General features: G+C 36.9%; 1 protein-coding gene across 9 annotated transcripts in view; it reads left to right on the top strand.

The window, feature by feature from the left end:
- The window catches only part of LOC109025816 (uncharacterized), a 514,558-nt gene that overhangs the window by 340,165 nt on the left and 152,681 nt on the right, over positions 1 to 21,712 (top strand). For 6 of the 9 annotated variants that reach the window (XR_010129567.1, XR_010129572.1, XR_010129576.1 and 3 more), the window contains one exon: positions 7,974 to 9,063. The exons of the other annotated variants lie outside the window; for them this stretch is intronic. Coding sequence is in view for 2 of the 6 variants with exons in the window: in XM_055380150.1 (XP_055236125.1) it covers positions 7,974 to 8,259 (286 nt within the window). In the remaining 4 variants the exon portion in view is untranslated. Of the gene's footprint in view, positions 1 to 7,973; positions 9,064 to 21,712 lie in introns of those variants that run through there. 9 annotated transcript variants of the gene reach the window in all.

Genomic DNA, 21,712 nt, shown 5'->3' on the forward strand with positions numbered 1-21,712 from the left:
GTTAATCAGCTACAGCATGTTCATCTAATTAAAGATTTTGCAGTTGTGTTTTTAAAGAATATCCAATGATATGGGGATAAGGTTTTAACTAATGTAGAGTGAAGGGAAAAAAGAATAAGAAACTAACACAGTTTTGTGACAACTTCCTTTAAATATATATGTATTCTTCTATAGAGTAAATCACTAACAGCAAATATACTAAAGTTGTAGCAGTGATTTTCTCTATAGATTGGCATTCCATGTAGGATGGACGGATAGATAGATAGATGACAGATAGGCTAGATAGATAGATATTATATAGAGAAAACTTTTTCTTGTAATGAGGAAAATGCAATTTATTAGACATATAAAAGAAAAATGTTTACCCAATCTATAAATATTTCAAAGTATGAACATATCTAATGTTAAAATATATTTAATAAAACATTTTTCTTTCATAGGTCTAACCACCACAGAAGAGAAATTGTTTAAACCCCAATAAGAAATCCTAGATAGGGCAGGCCAGGCACGGTGGCTCACGCCTGTAATCCCAGCACTTTGGGAGGCTGAGGCGGTTGGATCACGAGGTCAGGAGATCGAGACCATCCTGGCTAACATGGTGAAACCTCGTCTCTACTAAAAATACAAAAAATTAGCCTGGTGTGGTGGTGGGCGCCTGTAGTCCCAGCTACTCGGGAGGCTGAGTCAGGAGAGTGGCGTGAACCCGGGAGGCGGAGCTTGCAGTGAGCCGAGATCACGCCACTGCACTCCAGCTTGGGCTACAGAGTGAGACTCCATCTCAAAAAAAAAAAAAAAAAAAGAAATCCTAGGCAGGGCAGAGGTTTAGAGACCAACTAGTCACACTCACTACTTTCACAGTAAAGAAACAAGAAGCACAGAGAGGTGATATTTCGTCTATTGTAGTTGTAGCTGGTTTATGATAAAGTCAGAACATGTCCTAGCACAAGCCCATTCCAAGAAACTGAATGCATATAATTCTTAATGTTCTTTGTTTACATTAAATCATTGATTTTGACTTGAGTTTTGATAATTTGGTTGGCATATTTACCCACCAAATGCTCAACTGTCTCTTGTATTGTGGTTCATTTAATCTTCTGAATTCAAAAAGATTAACACAACATTGACAGTAGCCTTACACTTTATGCGGACAATGTCTGACCAGCCTTGATATGTAGCAGGAGTTTCTGTGTTTGAACCTGTAGCTATTTATGCATGTGAGTTTTAACATGGATGATGTTGAATTACAGACTGCTTAATCAAAAATGCAAGGAAAATAAACCAAAATAAATGATTTTCGATCCAGTAAGACAAGTTCTTTTAGTAAGGTATTTTTTTTTCCTACACGAAGTACAGAACCTTGTAAGAATTCAGTAAATACTTGTTGACTGCATTAATAAATGCATGATGTTTGGAAGCACTTCCCTGGTGGTATAGAATTATAATAGTTAAAATTGGTTGCAATATTTAAATAATTCTTTAAATTGATGGAATTGAGATGTCCTGAATTACAAGAATAGATTATTTTGGTTTAAACTCTTCTATTTCACAATATGTAGGTCTTATGTTACAAATATTAACTATGAAAACATTACATAATATTACCTGGTATTCCAACCTTCTCACAATTGAGACAGTGAATATTTACAATTTCTAAGTAGAGAATATTTAAGGTAATAAGTTCTGAATAATATTTATTAACTATATTTAAATGATCCATCTGTTTATTAAAAACTTAAGTCTTTTGGAAATCACTTTATAAATGCAATTTTAATTCTTTACCATATCCATAGACCACTGCTTTCTTAAGAAAAGAGATTAAATGATTCAGGTTTAGAGAAACAAATTACTGTGCTAATCTTCAGGTATTTCTCTTCTTGATGCAGCCACTAATGTCTAATCGGAGCAGCACAGGCCCTATCACAGTAGTTTTTTCATTAGTGCTCCACTGACTTATTTGTCAGGAATTTCAAATCTGGTGTAAGAAACATACTAACCTTTAGCATTCATACAAAGCTTTCAGAAACCCACTGGCTCTTCTAAAATAACCCACAGAATCGGCCTTCTGCAAAGTTAGGTGGTGCCACCATTCAGAAAGACTCCAAATGTAATACTGGAGCGAATGATGGCATTTATAGACTTGTTTTTAAGGTTCCTAGAAATAAAGAGCCAGGTTTCCCTATGACATTAACTATTGAGAAGCCTGGAGGAGGATGGGTGGATCTGTCCCACAGTGGTAAGGTGTTTAGTTCGACCTGATTTTTTTTCCTTACAAAATTGGTAAGTATAACTTAAAAGCCAGGTTTCCAGCTTTCTTTGATAGTTGGAGATCTGACAAAACTGGGTTCTCTTCCTCTCTTGGCACTAACCTGCTCGTGCTGGGTAGAGGCTGCCTCTAGGTGAAGCAGGTGCCCTTTAATTTTCCACACTCTGCCTCTGCCCTTGCCTGCTTCATGCATTTATTAATACATTTCCTGCTCTGTCAGTATGGACATTATTTTTTAACCTCTGTCAAAGAATGAAAGCATTGTTGGTGCTTCCTTCTGCTCTAGGTGTGTTTCATAACTTGACTCAACATTTAATTCCATATTGCATTAGAAAGTACACTGAAATTTCAATAGGTAAATTTCTTTTATATCTTTTTAAGTCTGAATTATTATAAATTTTCTGCATTTATTTTATGTATTTTTTCTGCTTTTAAGGAAACGATGAAAGTCTTCCTAACCAGTCTTTCTCGCTATTGCAGTCTTCGTTGCTCTCCCTATTTTCTGAACTCTTATAGCATTTATTCTCTCTACCTAATAATTTAGCTCTTAAGATTGGCTCTATGATGTTCTAAAATTCTATTGAATGTGTTAAACCTTTTTCTCCATGAAGGGCAGAGATAATGCCTTTTACTTTCCTGCTGTCGTAGAGCCTAGCAAAGTTCTGATACACAGCAGATCTGAAGTGTGCTTATTGGTTAAGTATTTTCCAATTTCATACGATTTAACCTAAAACATTAATTTTCTTTAGCACAAAAATCGTGTATATGGCAAGTCAAATAATACCAATTTCTTTTTCATGTCTTTAAAAAAGAAGTATTTCTAACAAATGCATAATGTAAAAATCTAAGTTCTTGCCCTGAATTTCTATTGCCTTATACATTTCTTCTTACCACTACTGAGGCAGTGTTGTCCTCTTTTAATTTCTCTATTAACTTTAATTAGGCTCATGAGTTTGCTGGCCAGGTGGGTTTTCCCCAAACAGTCACAACTCCGTATTCCAGGCTAGCAATAGACTTACATTAAGCTGCAGATTTGAAGCAGAATCTAACATTATAAGCTGTAGAAGGTGCCAGGGCCACCACAACTCATTTTGTCCACTGAGGATTTCAGCAGGCAGCACTTTTAATAAGCCAGGCTCGGCATTTTTCAAGGAACACTTTGGGATCCATTTTTGAAAGCAATATTGGTTATGATTCCATTGCTGGAAGATTTCCGGGAAAATAACGTTTGTCCTCTTGAAAGTATGCTTGGTTCATACAGCATAAAGAACACAAACAATTCTGAGCAATGGGTTCTAAATTTTACCATAACATATCTCTCACAGGTTATTTTCCAACCGCATTGTAATGGGAGCATGATAGAGTAGTAAGAATTAGTTCCATTTTAATCTTTTATTTTATTTTATTTTGTCTTTTAAGAAACATATACTTGCCTACGTCACTTATATATTTTAGTGCATTAACATAGATGTTGTTTGTAAGTTTCTTATGAAAAATATTTACAAAGAAACAAAACAGAACTGAAAAGCTTCCTGTGATTCTAGAGGGCATTAGATCGTCTCAGGTACTGGCTGCTGGTTTAATAAAAGGATAGGATTTCCATTTACTCCAGGCAGGCTTAATGTATTGTTCTCGGAGTGAGACAGTCAGAATGAGTCAGGAGCCAAAGAATACACTTTATAGACACAAATAATCGTAAATTCAGAATGTCACCTTTAGGCAGAGGCATTTTTATTATTGTTAGTGGAGCTGCTGAGTAGGTTTGATGTTTTATTCTCTTGAGGACTCAATGTTCCCGAGTCCTGGAGCCCTGTCTTTATCAGGCTCGCAAGGAGGGAGCCCAGCCAAACTTGCTTCCTATACTTCTCTATGATTGATAGCAGATGGCATGCTTTAAAATAAACCTATCCATTAGCAGTCCTCAGTGTTTTTACTCAAGGCATTTACAACTGTCTCAAGCAGAAAACACATTCACTCCATGAGCTAGTTTCAGTCCACAACAGCTGTACAGGTGCAAATCTCTCATTAACTCTTAAATAGTAGTAAAATAAACAATGGCTTTTCTCTTACTTTCTTTAAGGGAGTATACTTCAAAGCTGCCGTGGAATTACTCTCCTCCACAATGGAGCTTCAACGGATGGAGGTTTATTAAAACTGAGCTATATTATGCAATGATATGCTTGTCCCAGGAATGCATATCTTATGTGCGTGTTACAGTTTAAAAGTTTCTTTCTATGCTCACAGATTTAGTGGTAAATTACCATTCTCACACGGGTGTTTCTGAAGAGGCAGAAAAGAAAGGAAAACTCAGCAAGTGTCCCCAGCAGGGCTCAGGTGCCTGGTTTCATGCCTCTGAACTCAACATGTCATGGTGTCATCCTCCTCACCTCCCTCTTCCTGCTCGCAAAGGGAGTGTTCATGCTGAGCTTTTACCAGTATGATGAGTTAATGGTTTATTTTTAGGCAGCCAGTGGATTTCCTTGCATATTGGTAATTAGACAAAAGCAAAGTCATTTTCAAAATTAATTTTTTACCGATTCTGAACACAGGTGACAGGGTTGGCCTCAGGACTTTGATTTGCACTCAAGGGGAGGAAAAAAAGCTTTGTCATTTGAAGAGTATAATTGTTCAAACAGAACTTACCTTGTGCCAGGTGTTGTTCTACAGGTTTACAAAAGTTAACTTATTTAATTTTATCAATAACTCTTGAAGAAACTAGTGATAATCCTAGTTTTACAGTTGAGTAAGCCACTATGTGCTGTTATCTTTGTTATAATAAAAAGTGAGACCCTAATCAGAGTATTTCCTGAAAGGGGGACTTGAGAGACTGGATTCAGAGGCTTTAGTGCTGGTTTTCAAATTCTTGCTTCAGCAGTTACTCCGTATGACTGTGACATAATAGCATAATATTGGACTGCCCGCTCTCTCAGGGTCCTCAGTTATTATTTTATAACCTTACTTTGGCCTAGAATTGGCCCTAATATGGCTGTTGTGATGATTGGATAAATTAGTGTTTGTATAATGCTTAGAACAGTGCCTGGTACTCAGAATGTGCTATGTAAGTTTTAGCTTTTGTGTCATCATCACCATTATTATTCAAGATATTAGATTGACATTAAACACTTGGTGTAAATTAGTCTTGTCTGAAATTATCTTCTATGTCTGGGACTGTATGTTTTGAAAAAAATTAATGTCCAAACAAAACAATTCATTTGTTTTTATTTCACACTTTATTAATCAGACACATACATAGTTGCCAATCAGAGACTCTGATCAGCATGAGGTAATAAGAGTTTTCATAGGAAATTGATAAGATTTTGCCCCAAAGCAAAGTAATTTGACATTCTAGCTTTAGTAGCCTTATTACTGGTGAATGTGCTATTCCCTTAGGCCTTCTGAAATAATGAAACTGGTTAATGGAACCCCTCATTACAGTCTTCCATGGGTCCCCATGGGCCCATGCTGCCATGATAGGTAAACCTGAGCCAAAATATCTCTTCAATGGGCAGCTGGAGAGGCAAAGCCATAAAAGTCATAAAATATGTCTCATGACTGCCCTTCCCCATGCTATTTTTTAAAAGGTAGTCTGTGTTAAAACATTTTCAACAAAGACTCACATAATAGAGGCATGCCATTGATTTCCCAATGAAGAGTATAAATAGTTCTGGGAAATATGATGGAAGAATCCAAGTATGCATGAGGTACTTCCGTTGTAATGATTGTCATGGTTCTCATGTGTTTCCTCATCAGAAACCTTTTTGTAGATGCAGTTGCTTTCTTATCTTGCAAATAAGTTTCAGAATAAATATATCTGAATAAAAGGTGAAAAAGGGTTAAGTGACAAGGGGAAATAATAGGTAAAGAATAACATCTATTAGGACTGGGATATTTTATATTGGATATCTAGTATAGATACTAGATATCCAGTGATTACAATTGCAACAACTACTTGGTTACCCGAAATATGTCATTTGGATTTCTAAAAAGTAATTCTATATTGGGTGTGGTTATAGAAGGTAAATGCTGGGCCAATGGATATTCCATACTTCTTCTTGTAAGCTTCAAGGGAATGTGGCTAGTGATTTGAGATTACTCAAGGGCATTTTGTTGTGCAGTTTTAGGGGAAGTCGGTATATTAATGGTTCCTCTACACTTCATTACTAGTTTTAGTATTACACTGAATGGGATTAAGTCAGTTAGATTTATAAACTCTCTAAACAGAAAGAGAGAAGCCTAAGGAAGGGGGCCTACGAAAAAGAGTATACTTGCAGAAGTAAATGTCCTACAGAGATAAATTAAGTTTTAAGAAATTTTTTTTTTTCCAGAAAGGTAGATATTAGAAGCTTGCATCGATTTATGAATATGTTTAAACACTAAGAGGGTTTTGGTAGAATGAATTGATTCATTCCATCTAGGACCATATTATTGTCAAAGTGAACTGTGTTTTCATTACATTCATTAGTTACACAGTTAGTTTTATTTTGTAAAATTTAAAATAATTAGTATTTGGAGAGCAATGGGGGAAAGAAAATGCAGGGAACTGAGTATCAAGATACCCGCATTCTACAAAAAAAGCAACTTTGCGTCTGTCTACTCTTCAGCCAAGTCCTCTCTCTCTTTATTTCTAAGAGTAAGCTCCCTATGTCTCAATTCCTCAACTGTAGACTGAGAAAGATGGACTGAATCAGAAAATCAAGTGACTGGCAGTTGGGCTTATACCCCTCTCCCTCCCTCTACCCTGGTCATGACAGGCAGCAATCACAGACCACAGACTCTCCCTGCTGAGCCAGTGTGAGGCCTCCAAATTCCCACTGCAGTGACCCAAGCAGCCTTCCTGTGGTCCTCATCACTCAAACTGAACTTGAAATGAGACATGTTGGCTTGCCCCTAGTCTCTAAAATTCAAATGTTCTAAATAGTCCCACTTTGAGGTGATAGCTAGGTTTAATTGGGCAGATGTGTTAAATGGAGAAATAGATAAATAGATAATTCATACTCTGGTAAATATGGCATAAATGTTGGTGTCTTTATATTGCCTTCAGTGACTGCATTCCTAGGAGGAATGCTTCCTAGTAGGAAAATTTTGACATTTTTCCGCATGAGTTGACGTATTTACTATTACATCTTTAGAAATGCTGAGCCTATTGTTTTCTTTGTGTTAGTCACTTGGCCTCTTATCCAAAATAACCTTAAAATACTTTCCGCTGGTTTGTACCCAGTCTATGTTCTTCAAGTTTGATCAAAAAATTGTGTTGTCAATGTTCTCTTCAATAACTATTTATCCCTTGAGCCCCTTTCTAGAAATCATTTGTTCTAGTTTTGTTAAAAACTTGAAATTACACATTTCTGAGTAGTGCATATCTGTCTCTATTCCTTTCCGGGCCCTGTTTCATTGGAAAGTTTTAGAAGTTGCAGTTTATTCCCGACTATGGGCCACAGTTGGGTTCCTGTGCATTGTTAGTCCTATGTCAGTATAGGCAAGAGTTACCCAGAGCTTTCTAATGTGAACAGCAGCCTTTTTAAAATCATAAAATTATATTTAGCTTATGAAATGTCACTGATAAATGTGTAACCTATTGAATTATCTAAAATGATAGCAATTTCTTAAGCACATATTGAGTTTAGCACCACTCCTTGCAATCATCCCTTTTAAATAGAGGAGCAGATGGAGAAAACCAACAAATCCACTTCTTCTTCTTCTTTTTTTTCAGACAGAGTCCTGCTCTGTCACCCAGGCTGGAGTGCAGTGGCGTGATCCTGGCTCATTGCAACCTCTGCCTCCCGGATTCAAGTGATTCTCGTGCGTCAGCCTCCCAAGTAGCTGGGATTACAGGCGTGAGCCCCTGTGCCCGCCCCCCCACTTCTGGTATACCTTTGAATAACACTTTACATTTTGTGGGGTGCTTTTCTGTTCCAGTTGCCAGCATTAAGAAAATGTGGTCTTGTGAATATGATTGTGAGTTGGAACTTAGTAGACAGATTTTGGCTCTTCCCTGATTCTATCTCTATGACTTGAGTAACAATGACCAGTGGCCACAATCAGGGTTTCAACTCTGTAAAACAGGTGTGATGTTGCTAATTTTGTTTGTGTGTGTGGTAAAAATCAGTATTATCTCAGGCTATTTGCCTCAAGCTTTTTACAAGAAGAAAGCCATAAGTAGCATGCAAGAAGCTACTGGTGATGATCATCTAGGACGTTTGTTTCTCACTCCCATGTTCCCTAACAAAGAAATAATGAAGTTGTCCTTGAGCCAGAGGAATGGCTGGATGGTGGCCAAGGATTTGGGTTGAATCCCCAGTCATGTTTGACATTTGTGTTAATCAGTTGGGTTTCTTGTCACCTAGAGTAATGTTGACTTGGATATGTATTGTTCAGCACAATGAAACAAGTAAACATTTTTAAAATGTTGAACATTTAGCAAACTGACAGTTATAGGTCTTCATATCCAAAGGCAATGAAGCATTGTTATGTGATTAAAAATAAACATAATTTACATTGACAATAAATAAATATATACTTTAACTCATGGGAAATGTGAGTAAATCGATTAGCAGTAATTAACACATAGTACTTTAAATAATATTTTGATTGTTTAAAAAGCTGATTTTTCTATTGGACATTTACAGTGGGGCAACCAGGGCATTAATGAACCAGGTTCTGGATGGCTATCAGTTTTGATAAAAATCAGGTCAAAAGGCTTGCTCATACAATTTCCTCTTTGAGAAATTTCCTTGTGACTAATCCCAGGAAGATTAAAAAGGAAAAAAAAAACTTTTATAATAAACAAAATAGCAATATAACTTTATATGGAACCTTTATTTTCAAGGGATCCCAGAATGCTTATAAACTGTTATTCAAACCATGCACAGGAACCACTGAAGCACGACCACACTTTGGAGCCAGAAGAGGAGCTGAAATGTCAATTGGAGAGGACTTTCCTGCTCTAAAAGGGGTGTGGTCTGCATGACCTAGTAGGGCTTTCCTGGCTCTGATTTCGGCATGGATGTGTGGGTAGAATGCCTCTGCTTTGGAGCTGCACAGGGCTAGGCTGTATTCCTGTGGAAGATGAAAAGTGAAGCAGAATATAATAGTGGAAAGAGGAGGCATGGAATAAGGACTGTTGATGTTCCAGTCACCAAATGGCAGTGACTACATCATAGTCAACAGTGGTTTGGGCTCCTTGCCCCTGAGGTAGAACAACTCTGGGCCAGGTGCTATTTGAGCCAATTTCTCTTACGGAAATTTTTGCAGGAAAAAATGTAATGCCTGTAATAACAGATTAGACTAGTTCACGCATAGGACCCTAGAATGTTAGAGAGGATGGAGCTTAGAGATTATTCAGTCAAAAACCTTCATTTTGTCTTTGAGTAAATTAGAACGCTCTGAGGGAAAGTGAGAGCTACCTTAGATCAGTATCAGAATCTTCTACAAAAAATTAGCTGGGCATGGTGGCACGCACCTGTAGTCCTAGCTACTTGGGAAGCAGAGGCAGGAGAATCGCTTGAACCTGGGAGGCGGAGGTTGCAGTGAGCCGAGATCATGCCACTGTACTCCAGGCTGGGCGACAGAGCGAGACTCTGTCTCAAAAATAAAAATTAAAAAAAAAAAAAAGAACTTAGTGAGTCACTAGTTACATCTCCTGTGCAATTGGAGAATGAATTCTAAAATCTTTCTAAGAGTTCTTTGAGCAATTCTGTTGACTATGAGAGATTTATGCCCTCAAAAAGCAACTTGTCTTATTGTTGGAGGTCTCCCCTTAGGAACATTCTTCAGACTATTTATTCTTTCATTGCTTTAATATACATTTATTGAGTGCCAATTATTTGCCAGGAATTAAGCAAGGTGTTGAAACACAAAGGAGAATAAAAATAAAACAATAGCACCTCACAGTTATTGACATCACATACACGTCAGTTAGTAGGTGCTTTACATATATTAATTCATTTACTCCTACAAGAAGTCTATGAAGTGGAAACTATTGTTTTTCCCATTACAGGTGAGGAAGACAGCACAAGTAACTTGCCAAAGATAAGTGGCTAATAAGTGGCAGAGCGAGGGTTTAAAGCAGGCATGATGGTGCTGCAGCCCATGCACTTAGCCCCAACATCATGCTGCTCTCTGACTCACCAGCTAACCAAGTAAATAAACGACAGTGATGAGGTAAATAAACAGGATTCTGTAAGAGGCTTACACAGCACTCTAAAAGGATGCTTTGAAGGAAGGGAAGATCCCAAGGAACCAGCCATGAGAAGAACCCTTTACAGAGGGAATAACAAGTGGCAAAGCTTCCCAAGTGAGGGTGGGGAAGAACCTGATGGGTTTTGGAGCTCAAAGTTTCTTCCTCTAACGTTCACCAATTTAATCTTTCCCTACATAAAGTAAATTGAGTTCCCCTGCTATTTACATTTGTTTTGTGGATAAGTTAGTCTTTTTCTTTTTAAGAGTATTATTTAAACCATTGATCACTAATTTTATAAGCAAACCTTTGCCTTTTAATAAAGCCTTTTGTAAAGACTATGAGTTTCGTCCTTCATCTCTGCTTCTTTTATTTTATTTTCTATCACCTCAACTGATGCCTTCCTCTTTCAAATAATCATGTTTACTAAAAATTATCACCACTGATTCTTGGCAAATTAAAGGAGAGAATGAAAATATATTTAGTGTCTACTATGTGTCAAGCATCATGGAGAACATTCTAATACTTTATCTCATTTAATTCTCACACTTAAGTAAGTTGTATCACTAAATCATTTTACACATGGAGGCCCTGAGGCCCAGGGAGCTTAAATTTACCTGAGGCCACCCAGCTGGTTAGTAGCTAACCCAAGATTTGAAAAATAGGGGTCAGGTCCAGTGGCTCACAACTGTAGTCCCAGCACTTTGGGAGGCCAAGGCAGGCAGATCACCAGGTTAAGAGATCGAGACCATTCTGGACAACATGGTGAAACCCCGTATCTACTAAAAATACAAAACTTAGCTGGGTGTGGTGGCGTGTGCCTGTAGTCCTAGCTACTCAAGACACTGAGGCAGGAGAATTGCTTGAAACCGAGAGGTGGAGGTTGCAGTGAGCCGAGATTGCACCATTGTACTCCAGTCTGGCTACGGAGTGAGACTCTGTCTTTAAAAAAGAAAAAAAAAAAATTTGTTTGCTTGATTGCAAAAATTGCTCAATTCTTTTCTATCTATAACTCACCTGAGACAATGTGTGATCTTACCTATGGCAGTGGTTTCCTAAGACAGGGCAGGATCATCAGTGGAGTTGAGGGCCTGAGGAAGAGGCACACTTCTTCCTCAAGGACAATCCGTACGAAAAAACAGAGAATAGAAGTTTGAAAAGGTACCCCACTTTTCACAATCCCTGTCTCTTTTTCCAGTTGCGAATCACTGAACGCTACCGCATTTCCTTATGATACTCAGTGTTTAAGGATTTATAACAGTAACAGCAAAAATTATATAGCTGCTAATATTTATTGAGGACCTCATGTGTGTCTGGTGTGTTGGTTTTATTCAGTTATCCCAGAAACTCTATACCAGATGTTATTATATTCCTTAATTTACCAATAAACAATAAAGCACATAGGAGTTGGTTGAATTTTATGGTTCCTGCTTTTTCTCCCCGTATCTATATCTATATATCTATATCTATCTATCTTTCTATCTATCTATCTATCTATCTATCTATCTATCTATCTATCTATCTATCTCTATATCTATCTATCTATCTGTCTGTCTGTCTGTCTGTCTGTCTGTCTGTCTGTCTATCTATCTATCTATGTATCTGTCTATCTACCTATCTATCCATCCATCCATCCATCCATCTCTGATATCAGGATATTTCCTACAATTAATGGCATCTTATAATCTCAGTCATAGCTTAGTTGTCATTGCCTATAGGTGCATGCACTTGGTCGTAGGTGATTGCAACATTTTACTTCAATTGTGTTATACATGCGTTGTTAGAACTATGTATGTTGAGTGTAATTACCTTTTAAAATATTTTTCTAATTGTTGTTTCAAAATTTTGTTGACTCATTGTGATCAAAAAACGTAAAATCAAAACTTACAGAATAAATTTCTAATAATTTGGCTAAAAAAACTAACCTAGAGCCAATGCATAGTACTCAAAGAAATGAAATGGCATCAGTGTTCTTGTTGGCACGCAGAATTATATTGTGTTAAAGAAAGCGAAGTGATAAGCAAGCATCATGTTATTATTTAATTAGCATTGCTTTTACTTCCTTACAAGTACATCAAATAAGCCTCAATGTTAGGATCGATGACATCTTAAATCTGATGAAATATGATGAACAACTTGATCAAATAAACATAGAAGATAACTGGTAATGCCTACAATCACAAGACTTGTGAAGGGTACACTAAGAGTTTAAACCTTGGTGATTCATGTCTCAGGCTCTTGATTACTGAACTATCCTGACTTTTAGTAGAGCAGTGAGAATTTTTTTTCTGTCACACATACCACAGATGGACCAACTTATTAAAATTATCAAAAATAAAAATATTTATCATGCATTACACCTAGACAAATACTATATAACTTAGAATATGGCATAATAAAAATACAAATTTTATCACAGTTGATTATGGTCTCAGAATAAGATAATATGCTTTCAGATAGTAATATTGATTTGACCTATTGTTAGTCTTCAAGGACAGTGATTAAAGATGGTTGCCATTTAAAAACAAAACAATGTGTCCATTCTACATGCTAGGTTCCCCTAACATTGTATTTCTTTTCCTAAGGGATGAAACTGGTGGTCCATCAGGTAGACATACCTAGGTTTGGCACATAAAAAGTAAGCCAAAATACTCCATTATCTTATAACAAGAACAAAGAATAACAAACAAAACTACTTAAGGAAGAGATAAAGAGTTTTCTGATGGAGGACTAGCCTTGAAATTAAATATTTCCCTATGCAAGTTGACATTTAAGATGTATGACTTAAGAGAGATAAGAAGAAATTGTGTGAAACATAACCTTAAATATTTTGGATCACATTTTCGTGAATTATGCAGCATTTGGCACAAGTTTTAGGAAATAGAAACACTCTGGGGTAATGATGAGTATTTGCACACACTTTATGTGAACATGTATGCACACTAACACGGTTATATTTATGGCATAATGCACCAGATATACAGAATATGTCTATGTAAAATTGTTTTATTTGTAACATTTCCATCCTGGGACTAAATGTTGGCTCTTTAAAATTTGTTTTTATGTATGCTTCCATGCCGAACTTACAGAATATAGTTGTTGTATAGCACAAATGTTCTAACTTTTCATGGGCACTCAAAAATGTCCTTTGAGAAGTCACCCTAGAGCATCCTTGGAAATGGCATGTTGTAGTCTGGACAGAACAAAGCAGCAAAAAGAAATAAGATGAAACTATGTTATCATTGGCTATCCTTTAAACATACGAAAAACTCTCAGAAGAGATAATGTGCTGTAGGGAAAAGCTCTGTGTGGGCACAGGGTGTGCACAGTGACCTAATGGGCCTTTTCCATCTCTAATTCCTGTGATACTGCAGATCTAAGAGATGGAGCTGGTAATTGCTTACAACATAACAGATATGTAGAGATATGTACATATATTTTTTCCTCTTCCTCTCCTTCCCCCCGCCTTCCCTGGAGTTCAGCTGAGAGTCTCTTTAAACAAACAAAAACTGTGAGAAACTAAGAGAAGTCAAGAGACTGGCCTGTTTTTTAGAGGCAGAATGTGGAAAGTATGAAGATGCTAATTTGACTGCAAAGGCTGGAAAGCAAAGGGACCTGAGCCGTTTATACTACAGGCAGTAGTTAAAAAGAGGGAAAAAAAAACCTTGAAAAAATGGGTGTAACCCTGGGCTTTGATACAAATGGCCTTTCGGCCCCCACTTGAGATTTGCACATCCCCAAGGGAAGCTGTGGTTTGGAATAAGATGGTGCATTTAATTTCACTCAGAGAACTTATTGGACTTGGCACCAAAAGAAAGAATTTGAAGTATATTTTTTATCATGATTAGTGGCCCCCTCACCACAACATTTGATTATTTTGGAAAGGGAAAAGTTAAATCCTTGTAAAGTTGTGATTTACAATTTGCAAGCATCCAGGTAGGGAGTTTGACTTCTGCCAGCTTGATCATGGGATCCACATTTGATTCTAGCTCATTGATGTTTACAAAACAGTTCTGTGGGGGGAAATAGAGTTGGAAATATATCCCTTGATTATCCTGGGTGATTTTCTCTCCACACTACATCTTCTCTCATTCACGATGATTTTGGTCTCTTCTGGAACTCATTGCAAGAAACTGGCATGTGGCTGGTTTGCTTTTTGTTTCTAATCTGCAGTATCTGGTATTTTTATCATGTGATTCCTTTGCCCTCACAGTTATGTAAATCTTGAGGCAAAGGAGTTAAAAGGAGTTTCTAATTTTATACCTGAAAATAGCTTTCACTGGATGTTTTTTCTCAAGCTTTATAATTAAGATTGGAGATCTCGTGGGTATTTTAATACGTACTCAAATATGTCCAAACAGCCAGAGGGGAAGTGAATGACCAACTGGGTAGGCTGATGAATATTTTCCTGGTAAATGCATAACTTTCCCCACAACTGTGATGCTTTATCCTTTGACATTAAGAATGCTGTTTGCAGAAGTAACATTCCTTTGAACACTCAGCTTTCTGAAATGGTGTCCCACCGCAAGGACTGGAGAAGGGTGAGTTTGAGCTCAATGCTGGAGTAACAGCCAGGCAAATTAGGTTCTGTCCTAATGTCTAACATGGAAGTATGGTCAGTCAGGTCTTGAAATAAATCTTAAAGTAGACTTAAAATAATAAATTCCACCTTTTCTACTACTTTTGAATTTTTTGGGTCTATTTCTAGTTGAATTTGGGCTTGTTGGAAAACTGTCTCGAGTATTTGGGCAGTGAGTTTTCACCACGCTTCCTAAGTGAAAGCAGTTTGCTGAATAATGTCAATATAGCAATGTTAGTGGTATTGCTGGCAGAGGAAAAATGCTTTTTACTCTCATTCTGGATTTGAGCAGGAGATAAAGATAAATTCAAAAGTTTTATTGGTACTTCGGAAGTGCTATACTTGTCTTGATTTGAGCATGGTGGTCAGGCATGGATGATTGATGGCAAAGAGCCTAGGTTCCAGTCCCAGCTGGTGGTGAAACCTTGGGCAAATGATTGATCTTCCCTAAGCCTCAGTTTTATCATCTGTAAGATGGAGTAAGTCTTCTGCAAGATGGAGTAAGTACTTCATTTAGTTGTTGAGGGGATGTAAATATATTATTAATGGTTGGCACATAGTACAGATTCAATAATTATTAGCTATTATTGCTGTTTGTTATTGACCTCATCAGCAGCATGTTTCCTGGCTATCTGTTCTGGTAAATTTAGATTCATATTCTCTGTGGAGGTGAAATATGAAATCAGCTTTCTCTTTCTACTCTCACTGAGTTAATGACAGTAAATCAACGACAGCTTTCTTATTCAACCCTACCTTTGCAAAGCTATTGAAAAATTTGAATTAAAAGCCAATTAATCCTGTATTAATGAGGTCTCTTTCAATTGACGGAGATAAAAAGTCAACTCAATCTCTCTTTTATATTTTCTTATGTTTCCAGGAATTCTGTCCTGTGGACTCTTTTCTTCCCTTGCCACATCTCCCCTCCCCTTGCTCATTTTCCTCTCTCTGTCTCTCTCTCTCTCTCTCTCACACACACACACACACACACACACACATTTTTAATCTCTCTCCCTCCCTTTTCCAGGACTTACTTTCCTGTATGATGGATTCATTTTAAACAAGCTGTCTCCACATGATGGCAAATATCATGATGGCAAATATGACGCTGAATATCTGTAATGGATATACATTAACAGGTTACTACTGTGCCCTATTTTTTTCTACATGTACTATTCTTTATATGGGAATAATTTTTTTCCAGTGAATATCTTTATTACTATTTTTCTTTATTTCTTGTAAAAAATGGGATACATGTGCAGAACATGCAGGTTTGTTACATAGGTATACGTGTGCCATGGTGGCTTGCTGCACCTATTGACCCGTCCTCTAAGTTCCCTCCCCTCATCCCCCATCCCCCTGGTGTGTGATGTTCCCTTCCCTGTGTCCATGTGTTCTCAATGTTCAACTCCCACTTATGAGTGAGAACATGCAGTGTTCAGTTTTCTATTTGTGTGTTAGATTACTGAGGATAATGGCTCCCAGCTTCATCCATGTCCCTGCAAAGGAAATGATCTCATTCATTTTTATCGCTGCATGGTATTCCATGGAGTATATGTACCACATTTTCTTCATTCAATCTATCATTGATGGGCATTTGGGTTGGTTCCATGTCTTTGCTATTGTAAATAGTGCTGCAATAAATATACGTGTGCATGTGTCTTTATAGTAGAATGATTTATAATCCTTTGGGTATATACCCAGTAATGGGATTGCTGGGTCAAATGGTATTTCAGGTTCTAGATCCTTGAGGAATCACCATACTGTCTTCCACAGTGGTTGAAGTAATTTACATTTTATATGGGAATAATTTTGTAATGCACTTGCCTAAAATAATGTGACACTCCTGTCTCCTATAAACATATTTACCCCTTCCAAAGGAGAAATAAAGCTAAATCTTGCCCTGTTACTTCTTCTCAGGTGTATCTTCAGGATCTTTGAGGGGTATATATTTGTCTTGAGTTTGATTCTGATGTGGAAATTCCATGGTTCACTCACTGAATGCTTAATGGTATTTTCTAGTATCCCCTCCATAGATGATAGAGCAGGAAGGAGAGGATAAATTTATTAAAACTACCATTTAGAAAAAGAGAGAAAGGGAAACAACTTACAATGGTCTGGAGTTTTTGGCATATATCATATTCTTTTGGACTGGAGTAGCAGTACTGCTCTCTTCTGGTAGTAGAGAGCTTTCCATGGTCCCCCAGTCTGGCTGCCCTAAGATCTGCTTTCTGAAAGATGTCTCTTGTCCATTGTGTCATAGCCTCATCTGAGAGGGACAAAGGTCCTTGTGCCATGACAAAGTGGCTTTAGCAGCTCATGTCATCCTCATAGGGGCCAGTAACTAGGGGACTGACTCAGGGGTTGGCAATTCCTAGCTCTTTGCCAATTTTGAGTTTCTTTGATAAATACCTTTAAAAACCTAAGGAGTCTTCCTGCCTATTTTTTTTTAACTTTAAGGGCTTCTACATATTATTGATTCTAAGATGCACATTTTCTTTTTTAAAAATTTATTTTTTATTCCAATAGGATTTTAGGGAGAAGGTGGTGTTTGGTTATATGCGTAAGTTCTCTAGCGGTGATTTCTGAGATTTTGGTGCACCCATCACCCAAGCAGTGTACACTGTACCCAAGTAGTGCTTTATTTCTCACCCACCTCCCACCCTTTGTCACGAGTCCCCAAAGTCCGTTGTATAAGATGTACATTTTCTTTTCACCTTTTAACATTTCTGAACTTGGGAAGTGTGTTACAATCAGTAGTGGCTTACATAAGAAAAAAATAAATTAGTTCCTAAATCTAGTGAATGCTGGTGTCAAGGGCTAGATTCTAGACCCTGGTCTAGGTGTACCTTCTTTCAGTAAGAGCCTTGACATTTTGCTCACACCTTCCCTACCACCCGTGCTGGCAATGAATGCACTGAAAAGGGCAAAAGCCACTTGTATAAAATTCATTGGTTAGAGTGGCTAAGAAGTGGGTGGGACATGATAGGCAAAGTGAAACACATTAATGTACCTATGAATTACCTTCATGATATTTCATATTTAACTATTTACTGTTGTAAGTATTTCTGATATTCATCAATATCATTTACATTAGTATTGACATCATGTAGGATATTGGCTACATTCTCTTTCAAAACATCTCTTGATACCGCTCACACAAATACAATGAAGCTTGTATTCGATTCACGTGGTTATGATGGAACCTGGCATTTGAAAAATTTCCATGTGCTAATAAATTCACCAGTGTGGTCTCTCTTTATTTATAATCTCTATGGAAGTATTGTCATTTCTGTGTTTTTTAATTGTGTGTGCATTTGTTTTTGTTTTCTTTTAGTTAACATCAGCAAAATCCATGTAGTCTTTTGCAGATTCAGTCTATTCTCAGATGACTGTTGGATTTAGTATATCTCCAAAGCGCAGAGTTTAGACTCATTGCTGACAAAGGCAACATCACATCAGTCTTCTTTTCATCCAGCCCTCTCAGTTCTGTATCTATTTACTGTGCCCACTTCCTTTCCAGTCTGCACTTCAGTAACTCAGTACCTTTCCATTCCTTAAAGGACACCGCTATCAAAACCCTCATCAAGAAGTAGGCCTGGCACTCATTACTGTCACTTTGAAATGAATTAATGTCAAGTCTAGTTGTGCTTTCATTTTACACTAAGACATTTAGGAAAACTATTTCTCAGTGAACAGATTGAAGGAGTAGACTTCACCCTTTTCCCCAGAAGTATGTCTAGTGAAAATACTACTTACACCGATTAAAAATAAAGTTGATCTTAGAAGATGGGTTAGGTGAAGATCTAGATCAGTGCTTAGCAAGCTTAATCGTGAAAATTATCTTGAGCATTTAAAAAATGTAGTTTCCTGGGCCCAGTTCCAGACTCATCGGGTCAGCCTCTCAGGAATAAGGTCTTGAGAATGGTATTTTTAATGAGCTCCCCAGGCAGTTCTTGTGACCAGGCAAGTTGTTATAAAATAAGCCAATAACAGGAGAGGATGTAAACATAAGAGAACACAGTGGATGTCACAAGATACGACATGGCATGCAAAAGGGTAAAATTTTGATCTGTGTTTTTCAAGCACATATATAGTTCGTATAATCACTGAAATTGTATTGCTTCTCTTAGAATTTATCTTTCCTATATCGTAAAACTTTAATACATCCAAGAGGTAGAAGGTTGCATGCTTTTGAAACCAGGGAGAATAAATAAGACTAAATCCCACAAGCTACAAATACAGAGATTCTATGGAATCCAGATATGCTGCTACATCCAGATACATAAACAAAATCCATTGACCTTGTTTTTCTCCTGCATAGTAACTTGACTCCAAATTTAGCATTTCTTTCCTTTCTTCATTTACTTTGGTATTTCTAATATGAAGTTATTCCACAAGTGATTTTATTACTTTAGGGAAGGGCACTTTTATAGGTAAAATGATGAAAATCATAATCTCTAATAACTTTGTACTATTTAATATTTCTGTATTTAGGAACTAAATTAAAAGTGTTCCAACATCAATTTTTAAATTAAATTACCACCTATCCAGGTGATATTGAAATGATTAAAATGTATTTCTTTACACAATTTAGACAGTGCTGAGTTGCAAATATCTTGGCAGAGGGATAAAACTAGGATAATCAAAGGTGTTGACAAAAGATTTATTCTAAAGTATGATGGTCCCTTTTTAAACGAAACCTTTTTATGGCAAGTATTCATAACACTTGTCATTCATTCAACATTTCTGATGTAATTACTTAATTTGTTTTTAAATGTACACTAAGCTTAGGTACATAAATTTTATATTCCATTTAGTCTCTGGTTTATAAATCTGTGGCCAGTTACTAGTGGCATTTTTGTTAGCCTGAAAAAAGAGACTGAACTGCTCAAGGTCTGAGATCATCTGTCCTATGGTTTTCCAGATCTCCTCGTGTAAGGATTTCTGAACCCAGCAAAGAGAAAGAGTTAAGCCTATTCTCCTAGTTGGCAGAAACTTTGTAGTTTAAAATTACATACTGACTCTGGTGTAGAGACACAAGAAATTATAGAGCAGACACTGTCCAGGACAACGTATAATTTAAAATGTACTAAGGAATGTATGCCGCATGGCAAAGTAAGTGAAGTGCTTCTTCAGATATAAGTGTTTTGCATAGAAAGGCAGTAATTATCCACTCCTAGGGAAATGTTTGCATTCATTCTAAATCAATATTTACTATTCATTTCTTGTGTTCAACAAAACAGGGATTTAACTTTTTTTAAATTTTAATGAAGCACTAAGACTGCAATAATTCTACAATGTAATTGTCTTGATATGAAATATTGCTAAATGGTGTTGCTATTTCGGGAAAGAGCAGTGTGAAATGGAAGGGTATCCCTATTTGTGAAATGTTACTTTAGGAACATTCAATTCAAACTCAGCCGAGCAGGGCGACTCACCCGTTTTCAAAGATAACTTAAGCTGTCTCCTTGGTAAGGCCCTAAACTAGGTTCATTTAGATGAGTCTTTGCCTTTATATATATATTTTTTCTCCTAACACACTCCTTCCTCGTAATGATTCTGTTTCAGTTCAACTGTTCCCTTTTGGGCGTGTGTGTGTGTGAGAGAGAAACTCCTCTATAAATTGGAACTTTTATTTTTTTTTCCTGCAGAAAGAAAAGATTTCTTGCCCCCTTCCCCTCCAAATTCCCCCTGGCTTTTTAGTTCAAAAGGACCTTAAAGAAAATGTTGGAGGAAAATATAAGAAAATAGGGCACATGAATACATATTCTGAGACAAGACTCAAGGTCTCCAGCACATTTTTATTTATGGAGCTTATGATCTGATCATTCTATGACTTTTCCTTAGAAAATGACTATAATTTTTTATTATGGAGTCCGAAAAAGAACTGGACAATATAACAATATGTTATATTACAACATGAATACTCCTTTTCTTGGCCACAGAAACAATAACGGCTTTGCCACTGAGTTTCAGTCAGGACAGAGCCCATCGTGCACGCTATTACATTACCAAATGCCACATAAATGCTCAAGTTTCTGTGAGCAAATATTTTTGCCTTCTACTTTTATGTGTAATTTTGAACTCATCATTTTCTGTTCTTTTTCCTTTGCTTTTTCATTCCTGTTTTGGGTAAGGTCAAGGAAACGTCTCTTTGAAAATCTCACCATTCCCATGAGGTTTTTCAGATTTTTATATTGGTCATCTATTTGATATTACAATTTAATACAAATTATATATTTTCAGATTCACAGATTCTATAGTGTCTCAATGTTAAAATGAGATTGAGAGTAGAGAAGGAGCCAAAAGTAAATGATATACCTTTACAATTTTATCACATAGTTCCTTTGGCTGCTCTGACTTTAAAATATTCGTAGAACAGCAGTGCAGATGGGTCTGCACTAACATTCCCTCTCTTTGCCTTCCTGCCATTCATAATTCATGTGAGCTCTTTGAGTGAATTACTCTTTGGTATGCACTCTGGGGACAAATAGTATCATTTATGTATTGTGATTGCTACTCTATTTTATCTTCCTTTTTATTGACAAGAAACAAGGGTGTTGCTTGTAGTTATGAAAGTAAATTGGGTGCAGAAATTGTCCTTCTCTTTCTGAGAGAGGCACCTTCTTTCTGCAGGAAGTGCTATTGTAAACTGTACTGTTATAAATGGTGTGTTAGTTCTCAAGATATTCCT

Source organism: Gorilla gorilla, chromosome 11, assembly GCF_029281585.2.
Source record: "Gorilla gorilla gorilla isolate KB3781 chromosome 11, NHGRI_mGorGor1-v2.1_pri, whole genome shotgun sequence".
Taxonomy (NCBI): Eukaryota; Metazoa; Chordata; class Mammalia; order Primates; family Hominidae; genus Gorilla; species Gorilla gorilla.